The following is a 13,372-nucleotide window of genomic DNA, read 5'->3' as shown; positions in this document are numbered from 1 at the left end:
CTTGCTCTAAATCCACCCCTTGTGCAGCTCCTAATTTAGGAGTCTAGGAATATAAATCTGAACACTGGGCTCAGTCGTAGAAGCCTAACTTTCAGGTGCCAAACCCTCTTGGTGTTGGCCTCATTGGGCTGGATCTTCAGCTCATGCAGCTCATGCAGCTCATGCAGCTGTTTATCTCAATCCATATATTCAGTGCCACCATCTCTCTAGCTAGTTTTTGTCGCCGTCTCTCCTCCCTTGCCCTGGCCCTGGCCCACAGTTTATGTAGACATTATTGGGCCATTTTCATTTACAATTTAAATGACCCATTACTAACTATATGGTGTGTTAAAATTTACAGATAAAGGATGACCAATTGTAACTCCCTTTGAATATTTTGGGCCGCTTGTATTGACCTGCTTATTTAACTGCTTAGCCATGATGACTAGCAAGGGCTTCAAAAGCTGGCTAGTAAGTAACATACATAGTAACATAGTAGATGACTGCAGAAAAAGACCTGCATGGTCCATCTAGTCTGTCCAAGATAAACTCATATCTTGAATTTGTACCTGTCTTTTTCAGGGCACAGACCGTATAAGTCTGCCCAGCAGTATTTCCCGCCTCCCAACCACCAGTCCCGTCTCCCATCACCGGCTCTGGTACAGACTGTATAAGTCTGCCCTCCCCTATCCTAGCCTCCCAACCACCAACCCCTCTTCCCCCCACCTGCTCCGCCACCCCAATTTCAGCTAAGCTTCTGAGGATCCATTCCTGCTGCACAGGATTCCTTTATGCATATCCCACGCAGAGATATGCATAAAGGTAAGGGGTTTTTACCTTATGTGAGCTAATCCTTCATGCACCTTTACAGTTTCTGAAATACTCTTTATCATTTGCAACCCAGTTTATCTCATCCAGATTTTCTTTAAAATGGTAGCATGCAGGGCAAGATGTCAATAGTTCAGCCTTTAGAATCTTTGACTAATAAGTCCCCTGTATACAAGTGGTGGCCTAATGGTTAGTGCAGTGGGCTTTGATCATGACAACCTGGGTTTGATTCTCACTGCACCTCCTTGTGACCTTGGGCAAGTCACTTTAACCCTCCTTTGCCCCAGGTACAAAACTTAGATTGAGAAAAGTACCTGCATATCATATGTACAGTGCTGTGTACATTAGTAGCGCTATAGAAATGATTATTAGTAATAGTATTTTGTTTTCAGGGCCAGTGCTAGGGTCTCTGGCACCCCTGTAAGCTATCAGTCAGGGCCCCCCCCACCACACACACACACCAGTCCAGCATTTCCTTTCTCCCTTCTCCCATCCTCCTCTTCCTCCTCCCCCCTCCATCTAGCATTCGCCTCCCCTCCCTCAGGGGCAGCGGAACACCTTTTATTTGATGAGACCCGAGCTCTGCCTCCAGCTCCACCTCCAGTTTCCACATATATCCATAATTTTGTAACAGGGTTTCTAAAGTTAGGCGCTGCTTGTGCATCTATGTTCTAGAATACTAAGGGCACTTTTCCTGTCATGAATGGAGTTCCTTTCTTTTCTGAACATTTTAGCTTGTACACTGCTCTGCTCTATAGCAAGTTTTAATAAACCAAAGGGCCAAATTCTATAAAAGGTGCCAAAAAAAAAACGTTCTTGGCGCTATTCTATAAACCTTGCCTAAGTTAGTCATGGCTTACAGAATACACATAGGCACGACCATTTACACCAACTAGAACCTGGTGTAAATGCCTGCACCTAAATAAGGCACTGATCAGGGGTATTCCATAACACTGTGCGTCATTTTTTAGGAATGCCCGCCGATGCCCATCCAGCTATGCCTCCATTTGTGATCCACACATTCGAATTTACGTGCACCACTTTACAGAATATGCTCAGAAAGTTGCACATGTAAATTCGTATTCATGTCAATAATAACTTGTTAGTGAGCAATTATCAACACTGATTGGCTTGTTAAACAATTAAGTTGCACACACACAACTTTAGTCACCATTTATAGAATCTTGGGGGATAATACGCACTTATGTGCAGAAGTGCTAGAATGCTGTTCTATAATTTACTGTAAGTTACATGCTAAAATGTTGCGTTAAGACGCAAACAGTTATGCCTGCCATGGATATGGCGTAACTGTGCCTACATTTAGGCACATCAGTGCCAACTTACTCTAGTATTCTATAATGGCATCTTAGCCCACAGATGCCTTATAGACTTTGGTGCACCTAAATTGTGGCACCCAGTTATAGGATTGCTCCCATAGAGTATAATTAGTCATTCAGATGGGGCATTCCCATATCAACCAATAAAACTTCCAGCAACCAATATAGAACCGAAGTAAAATTAGAATAACATTCCCTTCAAACTCTGGTGTCACAATAATGAGAACAACAGAAACTCCCTCCACTACACTGAGAAGTAACAGAAAGCCTTGCAAGTAGGTGCACACAACTCTGCCTATGAAAAGGCAGCACTGCAAATATTCTAGAACACCAGAACCCCTTCAGCTGGAAAAAGTGAACAATGGTCCACAGAATCTATATGTTACAAGAATCCTTCTCTGCAGTTGCAAAAGGGAAACAGAAACCATCACCTAGTGTAAAAAAAAAAAAAAAAGAGAGGGAGAGGCTATAGATTAGAAACAAATACCTAGACAAAAGAATGAAACTGAAAACCCCAAGAAGCCAGACTATAAGAAGCACAGAACACTGAAAGAGATTTCCTCCTATACAGAACAAAATATTAACAGTCAAGATTTTGTGTACCTTTGTTATCTGAGCATTTTGTTTTTCCATGTGGGTTGGTCCTGATCTTTCTTTACTACATCCACTTGTTGATTTTCGCCTAAGTTCTTTTCCAAGATCTAATTTTAATTTCCTGCTTTTCACTTTCTATCATCTTCCCTTGCTCCCTTATATCCAGTGTTTTTTTTCTAGCCGTAAAGGTGCCGATGCTCAAATGCTAGCTTTATTCCCCAACTACTGGAGTTGCCTTTTGAAGCCCCACTCCAGCCCATTCAAATCTGTCTAGCCATAATCGGGGCACAGACCATAGATAGTGCTGGACAAACTTGTACGGTCTGTGCCAGAGCCGGTGGTTGGGAGGCAGGGCTGGTGGTTGGGAGGTGAGGATAGTGCTGGGCAGACTTATACGGTCTGTGCCAGAGCCGGTGGTTGGGAGGAGGGGCAGGTGGTTGGGAGGCGGGGATAGTGCTGGGCAGACTTATACGGTCTGTGCCCTGAAGAGCACAGGTACAAATCAAAGTAGGGTATACACAAAAAGCAGCAAATATGAGTTATCTTGTTGGGCAGACTGGATGGACTGTGCAGGTCTTTTTCTGCCGTCATCTACTATGTTATGTTATGTTAGAAGCTGGGCTTTATTTCCCAATTACTTGATAGACTCTTTTGCAGCAATATTAAAGTTGTTCCAGAGTCTATCGTGGAATTAGCTGCCGGATGATGTGATAAAAGCAGCTAGTGTAGCTGGGTTTAAAAAAAGATTTGGATAAGTTCCTAGAGGAAAAGTCTATAAACGTTTATTAAGGTGGTAACATAGTAGATGACAGCAGATAAAGACCCATACAGTCCATCCAGTCTGCTCAACAACATAAACTCATTACATATGGTCTGATGTGATACTTCATATGCATACCTGATCTTGATTTGTCCCTGCCATTTTCATGTCACAGACTGTAGAAATCTGCCTGACACTGTTCTTGTTTAAATTTCTGAAGTTGTCGAAGCCCCTGAAAAGCTCCACTGCAGCCCATCCAAATCTATTCAGCCATGCTCAGGGCACAGACCATAGAATTCTTGCCCAGCACTGGCTTTGCTTCCCAATTAGTGGCATTGCTAACTAATCTCCGCTAAGCTTCTTTGGATCCATTCCTTCCAAACAGGATTCCTTTGTGTTTATCCCACACACTTTTGAATTCCATTATCGTTTGCATCTCCACCACCTCCCGCAGAAGAGCATTCCAGATACCTACCACCCTCTCAGTGAAAAAATACTTTGTGACATTATTCCTGAGTCGACCCCCTTTCAACCTCGATTCATGTCCTCTAGTTCTACCACCTTTCCATCTCTGGAAAATGTTTGTTTACGCATTTATACCTTTCAAATATTTGAATGTCTGTATCACATCACCCCGGTTTCTCCTTTCCTCCAGGGTATACATGTTCAGGTCAGCAAGTCTCTCCTTGTATGTCTTGCTATGCAAACCCCATACCATTTTTGTAGTTTTTCTGTGAACCACTTCAAGTCTTTTTACATCCTTAGCAAGATACTGCCTCCAAAACTGAACACAATACTCCAAGTGGGGCCTCACCAATGACTTGTACAGGGGCATCAACACCACCTATCTTCTGCTGGTTACAGCCCTCTCTATGAAGCCTAGCATCTTTCTGGCCGCAGCCAATGCCTTGTTGCATTGTTTCGTCACCTTGAGATTCTCGGACACCATCACCCTCCATGTCCCTCTCCTGAGCCAAGCATACCAATCTCTCCCCTCCTATCTGGCACATCTCTTTTGGATTTCTGCACCTCAAGTGCATCACTTTGCACAGTTTCTTTACATTAAATTTTAACTGCCAGACCCTTGACAATTCATCCAACGTTTGGAGATCCCTTCTCATGATTTCTACTCCCTCCAGGGTATCCAATCTATTGGCAATCTTCATGTCATCCGCAAAAGGCAAACTTTTCCTCACCCTCTATTGCCGGTCAGTCAACCAGTTTTCAATCCAGTTCACTACTTTTAGTCCTAAGTTCAGCCCACTCAATTTATTCATCAGTCTTCTGTGAAGGACCATATCAAAGGTTGACCGTATCAAAGGCTTTGCTGAAATCCAAGTAAATTACATCTACTGTATGTCCTTCATCCAGTTCTTTGATCACCCAGTCAAAGAAGTCAATCAGATTCATTTGGCAGGATTTTACTTTGGTAAAGCCATGTTGCCTCGGATCCTGCAACCTGTTGGCTTCTAGAAAGTCAACTATTCTTTCCTTCAGCAGTGACTCCATTATTTTTCCTAACACCGATATGAGACTTACCGGCCTGTGGTTTCTCACTTCTTCCCCGTCTCTGCTTTTGTGAAGAGAGACCACGTCGTCTCATCTTCAATCCCGCAGAACCTCTATTGAAAAAAAATCCTTAAGAGGTTCTACCAGGATTTCTCTGAGCTCCCTCAGTACACTGGCATGAATAACATCTAGTCCCCTAGCTTTGTCCACTATCATATTTTCAAGCTGTTTATAAATGCTTTCTTCCATGAATGGCACAATATCCACTCTATCCCAGATATTCCCTCAGCAGCAGACTGCGGTCCTTCTCCAGGGTTTTCTTCTGTGGACACTGAAGAGAAGTATTTGCTTAGCACATGTGCTTTATCCTCATCACTCTCCACATAGCTATTCTCAGCACCTTTCAGTCATAGAATTTCATTCCTATCTTTTCTCCTTTCCCTGATATATCTGAAAAAGGTCTTGTCACCTCTCTTTGCATCTTTAGCCATTGTTCTTCTGCCTGCACTTTCACTAGCTGTATTTCCCTCTTCGCTTCTTTGAGTTTAATCTGGTAATTTTTTCCATGATCCTCATTGCATTATTCTGTATTGTGTGATCTTGGAGAAAGCCACTGCTTATCCCTGGTGTAGAGGCCGACCAAATTCACGCCCAAAATCTATGGCTCTGTTTCAACCAGAACCAAAATTGAAAACATGACCCCTCCCCACCGCCGTTATACTCCTGCTTATACTATTCCAAATTCCAAAAGTTTGGCCATGAACAGGGAGCCACTTGGGGCAGGATCAATGTGGGATGCGTCTGCCCCAAAGAAGCCACTAGACCACCAGGGCTAGCCCTGGGGAGGGCCTACGGGGCAGGGAGGATGAGTGGAGCTAGTGGGCAGGCCAGTAAGGGGGGGTCTTTTTTGGGGGGGAGACTGCTACAGGAGGTTGCAGTCGCTATTTTGGAATTGAAAATGGCATGAGCAGGAGACTTGTTTCTGCTTATGCTAGTCCTAATTCAAAAATTATGGCCGCAACCTGAAATGGCTGCCATTTTGAACACGGAGCCACCGGGGGCAGGAGCAATGTGGGATGCTCCTGCCCTGAAGAAACCACTAGACCACCAGGACCTTTAGAAGGTAGGCCCGGGGAGGGCAGGTGGAGCTGGTGGTGAGGATGGGTTTTCTCTCGGTCAGCCTCTACCATGGGGTTTGGTAGCATGGAATCTTGCAACTACTTTTAGGATCCTGCTAGTTACTTGTGACCTGGATTGGCCACTGTTGGAAGCAAGATGCTGGGCTTGATGGACCTTTGATCTGACCCAATATGGCAATACTTATGTACATGTCTCACATCCATAACAGTGTTGTGCTGTGAACCTGAAGGCAGGTGCTTTTTGTATTAACTGAAAAAACATTGAGGATTGGTGTATGGTTGAAAGCAGCATTACTTTCTAGTGCAGATATATTTCTGCCTTACTATCCTAGGGGCCTTTTGCTAAGCGGTGGTGAGTGCTTGCATGCACTTACCACAGTTTAAAATGCTTACTGCGGGATGCACTCAGGTGTTCTGTGATAAGTTCCAAATTGACTCGCACTAAAAAATATTTGAAAATTATTTTTGGGGGGTGTGTGTCTCGGGGTACGAAGAGTGGGCATTCCTTTGCTACTTTGTGCAGCTATATTACTGTGTGCTAACTGGCTAGTGCAGGATTACCATGTGAGCCCTTTCTGCCTACAAAATAAGCATCGGTAAGTGCTCAGGTAGTAATTTCTTTTTAATGACCGTGTGCTATTGACAATATTAATGAATGGCCATTAATAGGAAAAATAAAAAAATTGGCCATTTTCTGGCTGCAATAAAAATTGGCCTTAGCATGCAGAAAAATCCCATGTAAGGGTGTGCTAAGGCCACTTTTTACCGCAGCTGAGTAAAAACACCCCTTAGTAATCTTGCCCATTCATACGCTCCCATGGCTCTCAGAATTAAAGTAATATTTTGATGAACAATTTTTGAGGATCCAGTGTAAACCTGGTTGCCAATACAATATTTTTCAAGTTCATATCTAACTTCTGCATTATTATGGAATCTGGTTAACCAATGCCTAAGCAGTAGATATGAGGACCTAGGTCCTGGTGTAAGGCATGGCAGCCTTAGATCTCAATGAGTCTGGTCAGAAAAATGCAGAATTCCCTATAACTGAAAATGGAGGCACCCTGGGGGAGTTGCTCAAAGCCTCAGAAGAAAACATTTTAACAGGTCTTTGTTTTGTGGATGTGGGGCTGATGCTTTAAAATGTGTTGATCTAAGCATTATATCTAAAGGGTTTTTTTTCTATTCAGTATTATCTCCTCTGCTGTTGGTGCTGCCAAGATGTTGTAGGGTCATTAGGTGAAGAGGAAACCTGAATGGGGTCCACAGTAAGGTGCTGCAGAAGGCGAACAATTTCTAATAGGGCACTTGTTATGTTCAGGCCCCAAAGAGAGAGGTGCTGGAACAAAACAAAATGGGAGGTCATGCAGTTTTAGCAAATCACTGCCTCATAACAAAAGTTGTGACACTTGAGAGAAAGTGGCAAAATGCTCAGACCTTTGTGCGCCCTTATTCTGTATCTGCTGAGGGCAAGATATTGCTGCTGCTCCTTGTGATCTTGGGCAAGTCACTTAACCCACCATTGCCTCAGCTACAAACTTAGATTGTAAGTCCTCTAGAGAAAGGAAAGACCCACTGTATGTAGCTCATCTTGAGCTACTAGGGCTGAGCTATCTGAAACTAAATAAATATTGGTATATGTTGGACTTGTCCTTTAATTGAGCGTTTTGGTCTCCTGGCTAGATCAGAATATCACCCGCTGGTGAGTAGCACCAAACGTAACTATTTTACGTTGGGTTAGGACCTTGCATCTTTCTTACAAACCATCTTATAATCCCACATAAATTGGGTGTGCTGGGGGGGGGGATAAAGAAAAACAAAAGGTCTTGACAATCCTACTAATTCAAAGAACCACCAGCAGCTATGCCTACACACAGGCAGGGAAGTTAAATGTCTTTTGGAACTTGCCCTGAGGTGTATATGTGTGAAATAAAGATGAATGTTTAAAAGTAGGATATTCTGGGAGGGGAGGTTATTGGTTTGGTTATTAAACTCCCCTGAGCAGCAGTTCTAGGGCCTGAAACTTGGCTGAAGCTTTAACTGAGTGTGAGATTTTAGAGCAGCAACAGGCCATCCTTAACCTGGAGCATTGACTTCTGCATCCAGAGCACATGGGTTCAAATTCAGATGTACAAATTCAGTTTTGACTTGAGGAACCCGCAATATATGCTTTTCTTTTTTCTCTTGTGGAGGGGGGGGAGAGAAGATGACCCTGCATAACAGCAGAATTCAAATCTTTGGAATGTCATTTACCGTGGTCTTAATTTTTCAAGGACAGGAGTAAATGGGAAGTTGTAACTGATATTAAGGGGGAGTATTTTTAAAATGTTAATAATTTCCTGAATCAGTGTTTTCTTACACACTGTGAAAATCACAATCTCCTTTTTGTCATATTCCAAGTTCATACTCATTCAGGGATTTGGTTTCTTTGTTTTCACAGGTGTCCTCCATGAATTTACTGGTTGTTCTTTGAGGAGCTTTTTCATAAAGCCTCTGGAGTCTGTTTCTGAACAGAAGAAAAATTCTGGATTTCAAGATGCTCATAAAGGAATATCGGATCCCTCTTCCAATGAGCTTAGATGAGTATCGGATTGCCCAGCTGTATATGATACAGGTTAGTAGTGACTTGGAGGCATTGTATGTTGTGTAGTCAGGAAGACTAGAAGGAGGTATGAGAACAAAGTATCTTCACTTGCAAATGTTTTACTGGGAAAGATACTGTGAACAGAAATATGGGTCATGCCAGCCAGCTGCATGAATTTGTTGTCATCAGCGTATCGTCCAACCGTGGGTTGTTTTGGTTTTTTTTGCAATAACTGCTCTGTGTATTAAGGTTCCTTGTAATTCCAGGTTTTCTTAGATGAGGGAACTCTTGAGTCTGTAGACAGCCTGCACAATGCTAATATAATGGCATGTTGGATGACCCACACAGCAAGTTACATAAGACAAAAAGGCAAGTTCCCTATGAATGCAAATACCAAAAGAAAAAGAGTGGGGAAGGACCAATGATCATCCAGCAAAGGAGCCGAACCCAGATTTTATTTACCTTGGTCTCTGGGTTTGGCTTCTTTAGTAGATGACCACTTGTCCTTTTAAAATTTTGGATGACCCACACAGCCATTCCTATCCCTGTTAGAGCTGGCGAAAACTGGAATGTTTTCATAGGTGTGTTTGAAAGAAGCTGAGGCAGTCCATGAACTTTCAAGACCACACAAGATGTCTGGATCTTATGAAATAGAACTCAACGTGTGTTAAATTGTGACACATACTGGATTACTCTGAGACTATATTCAGGTGAAAAATCTAACTTCCAGTAGAAGGAAGAAACAAAGCAGTGATAACATTTCATCTCTTTCCCCCCCCCCCCCCCTTTTCTTTCCAGCACCTGCTCCAGTATTATTCACAAGTCCTTTTTCTGGCTGCTGCCCCCTCCTCAGAGATCTTTATTTTAATGAAGAGATATCCCCACTTGGCATTCTAACTACTTTCAGGACCTGACTGAAAAGTGTGGTTTTTTTTTGGCAAGATTTAAAGTAAACAAGGAACATTTATTTTTGGGCAGGTCCACCCACCATATCAGATTCCAAGAGCATCAGGAAAGTAATAGGTTTTATGTAATGTACTGGTGGGCCACTCCAGTCCTTAAATATCCCCACTGGGTGTACTTGGTTTTCAGGAAATATCCATGAGATGCCTGAGATATCTTGGAACTCGCTTAATTTCCATAGTTCACTCTTTCTGAAAACTTGAAACACCTGAGGACCAAATTTAGAAAAAGAACTGCTTTTCTGAAGCAGTGTTATTAGGGCATTTATGAACCAATCCCCAGTAGATTAGTGCTAGTCCAAGCTTGTTTATTTGCAAACATTTATAAGTTATCTGTCTGGGAGCAACCCACTCATGGCAGCATACAAAATACATGCAAAGTAAAGAATAAACAATACAATATATATTAGACCAAATGCAAACCACCAAATTCCCTTCTCTCAAAAAAAAACTCCCCCCCCCCCCCACCCTGTTCCAAGTCATAGATTCCTGAAATAATAAGGCTTTAAGCCTCTTTACAAACTGCAAATTATACCACTCCTCCCAAACAGGTGGTAACGCATTAACTTAATAGGTCCATACAAAAATGCTCATGACTACGAGAAAACCAACTTCACTTCCCCTGGTGAGGGTACCCTCAACAAATTCTTCCCCATTGATCACAATGATCAAACTAGGTAATTTAATCTTGAACTGGGTCTTCTGGATTAGAGCCTTACTGTACACAACCCAAAACATCAGCAAATACTTTTACCACCCAGAAACAGATCTAATTCCTCCCAATCTTATTTAAACCTACACTATCCGGATTGTTTTGGCCTCAAATACAAATCTACATATGCCTCCAACTTTCCTTTATTGGGTACTCGACTGTGGAATGCCTTATCCAAATTAGTTAAATCAACCCAAAACTATCTAAAGTTTAGAAAATTATTAAAGTCCATCCTATTCAAACAGGTCTATTCTCCAGATGCAACATAATCAGATCAATTTCTTTAGTTTCAAATAATCCAGAAACACTTAAATCTATGTTCTTTACTACTCTGCTGTTTAATATAATGCCAAGCTTTAATTTACTGTTTGTATTGTTTTAATGTACTATTGTACTGTAGTCCTGATATTGCTTTGTAAGCCACATTGAGCCTACAACCAGTGGGAAAATGTGGGATATAAATGCTTTAAATAAATAAATAAAGCAGACAAATTCTTGACCACTGGTAACAACCTCGAAAGTTTATAACTACAGGTAGTCCGTATCTGTTTTTCATAGCTGACTGTTTTTAGAAGGACGTTTCCCAGTAATAAACTGTAACTGGAAGCCACATTGAACTTACTATTAGGTGGGAAAATATGGGGTACAAATGGTGAAAAATGTTTTTTAAAAAGGGTAAACTCCTCCCAAAAAACACACTTTGAGCTCACTAACCTAGTTCTAAAGGTAGTCTTTGTAAATGCATTATTTAGGGAGGTAAACGAATATATTTTGCTGGAGTTTTTTTAAGAGCAGATGAGAATAATATCTGGGATCATTTAGGTACCAGGGATGCCTGTCTGCATAGAAGCAGAGGGGGTAGGACTGGATATGCTGTCAAGGGCTCTTCCAGCCCCTCTATGATTTTGTCATAGGATTTAGTGTATTGATTTGACTGTGTGTTTGTTTGGGAGGAATTTTGATCTGAATTTTATATACAAGACACTTTGGGAACAGCTGTAGGACACCTCTGAACCAGTATCCTATGGTAAATGTGTGTGTTCCTTCCATAAAAGAAACTGACAAAAATATGAAAAACGTAAGGCCAATATTCAGAATGTTTTAACTGGGTAGGACAAGCTGCTGCCTGGTTAAACCACTCTGATTGGGATAGGAGCCAGATACTCAGCAGCACTCTCTGGTTAATATCTGTTCGGATACTGCAGAACTTCCTGGTTAGTGCTGGAGCGGTCCAGAGGAGGAGATGGGCCTTATCTGGGCACTGCTGATATTCAGCCATGGTACCCAGATAGCAACCCACTTTACTAAGGACAGCCCTTTTGCCACCCGTGATTAACAGAGTAGCTATCCGTGTACTGCTGTTTAATATCAGCGGGACTCAAGTAACACTCAGGAGTTGCTCCAGGCCTGAATATTCTGTGCCCATACCTGAATATCCGGTTCTAATTCAGTATTTAAAAAATTGCCAATCAGGGGTGTAGGTACCATTGAGCAAGCCCAACAGGCTGCTCAGTGGAGGGACTGCCTGTAGCTGAATCTTCCCTTTCTCTCCTCTTCTTTCCCTGTGCCTAGCTCCAGGTCTCTACAGGCCCCCCCCACCGTTGGTCCTCCGCTCACTGAGGTGGCTCACAGCAGATACAATGCAAAGGCGACATCTCTCTCTCTCTCTGGCTGGCAGAGCTTTTCTTCTGTTGCATCCCACCTGTGGGTGGAACACAACAGAGGAAAGGCTGTGCCAGTTTGAGAGAGAGGCTGCCTTCAGTGCTGTGTCTGCCACAAGCCTCCTCAGTGTGTGGGGGACTGGCAGGGGAGGAGGGGGGAGAAACTGTAGAGACCCGGGCGTAGGGGAGGAGAGAAAAGAAACAGGGAAAAAAATTGGAGCAAAAGGGGTGGGGGTCATGCTGAAGGAAGAGAGAAAAAGAGAGGCATAGACCAAAGGGGAGGGGGAAGAGACTGGGCAGATGCTGGACTGGGGGAGGTGTCGGGGGAAGAAAAAGAGAGAGACAGGAGAGAAGGGGAGAGACCCTGAACCAAGGAGGGAGAGATGCCAGACCATGAAGTGGGGGATAGAGAGAAAGAGAAAAACAAGACCTGGAACAAAAGTGTAAGGGGAGGGGGGAACAGAAGCTGGATCTGGGGGGTGGGGGTTTAAGCAGAGAGAGACCTGGACCGAAGGGGAACAGAGGAGGCAGATGCTGGTATGGGGTGGTGTATAGGGGAAAGGAAAACTGGAGAGAGGGAGAGAGATGGATGCTGGGTGGGAGCGTGGGTTAGGGGTAGTGGTTGCAGGAGCAAGAGAATAAAGAGGAGAGAAATTGACCGTGGAGAGGGATGGGGACACAGAAGAGATGCATGGAATTGGAGGAAACATAGGGACAGAGACTCATAGGGGCAATGCTGGACATAAGAGAATGCTGGACAGAGTAAGATAAGAACACAGTGGGCAGATGCTGTGGAGAGAGGATAGGGGCACTGAGAAGACAGACAGATTCTGGACGTGACAGATAGGGATGCAGAGGAAAAGTGGGCACTGGACATAGAAAAGAAATGTCAAAAGCAGAAGAGACCTGGGATGAGAGTTGAGAAAAGCAGAAGAGAGACACTGGGACCAAAGCAATACACAGTCTGTGTTTCTGAAATTATTAATTGTAATATGCCAGTCTTGGGAAATGTGCATCTCCGATATCTTGCACTTCAATTTATATTTCTATGACAGGGTTTCTATGTTTCATCTTGCACCCCCTCCCCCCCCCCATCCCGGCCCCCACCACCTTGAGAAAGATGACGATATAGGGGTGCCATCTCAGTTTTTCTACCCGGGGCCCATTCAGTCCTAGTTACGCCACTGCCACCGATGGTCGCCAGCAGAATATTACCACCTTAATTTCTAAAAAGAGATTAATGATATGATTAAGACATTCTTCTTTCAAGCTCTCTTCGTAGCAATAAATAGATGCAGTGGAATATTAAA

General features: G+C 43.1%; 1 protein-coding gene across 4 annotated transcripts in view; it reads left to right on the top strand.

Annotated features, from left to right (window-relative positions):
• Positions 1–13,372, top strand: part of PITPNM2 (phosphatidylinositol transfer protein membrane associated 2) — a 432,451-nt gene that overhangs the window by 190,976 nt on the left and 228,103 nt on the right. For all 4 annotated transcript variants that reach the window (XM_030220215.1, XM_030220217.1, XM_030220216.1 and 1 more), the window contains exon 2: positions 8,584–8,757. In XM_030220215.1, the coding sequence (XP_030076075.1) occupies positions 8,680–8,757 (78 nt within the window). In that variant the 5' untranslated portion in view covers positions 8,584–8,679. The remainder of the gene's footprint in view (positions 1–8,583; positions 8,758–13,372) is intronic.

Source organism: Microcaecilia unicolor, chromosome 11 (genome assembly GCF_901765095.1).
Source record: "Microcaecilia unicolor chromosome 11, aMicUni1.1, whole genome shotgun sequence".
NCBI classification, from domain to species: Eukaryota; Metazoa; Chordata; class Amphibia; order Gymnophiona; family Siphonopidae; genus Microcaecilia; species Microcaecilia unicolor.
The sequence above is the reverse complement of the archived record's forward strand: the minus strand, read 5'-3'. Positions and strand labels throughout refer to the sequence as shown.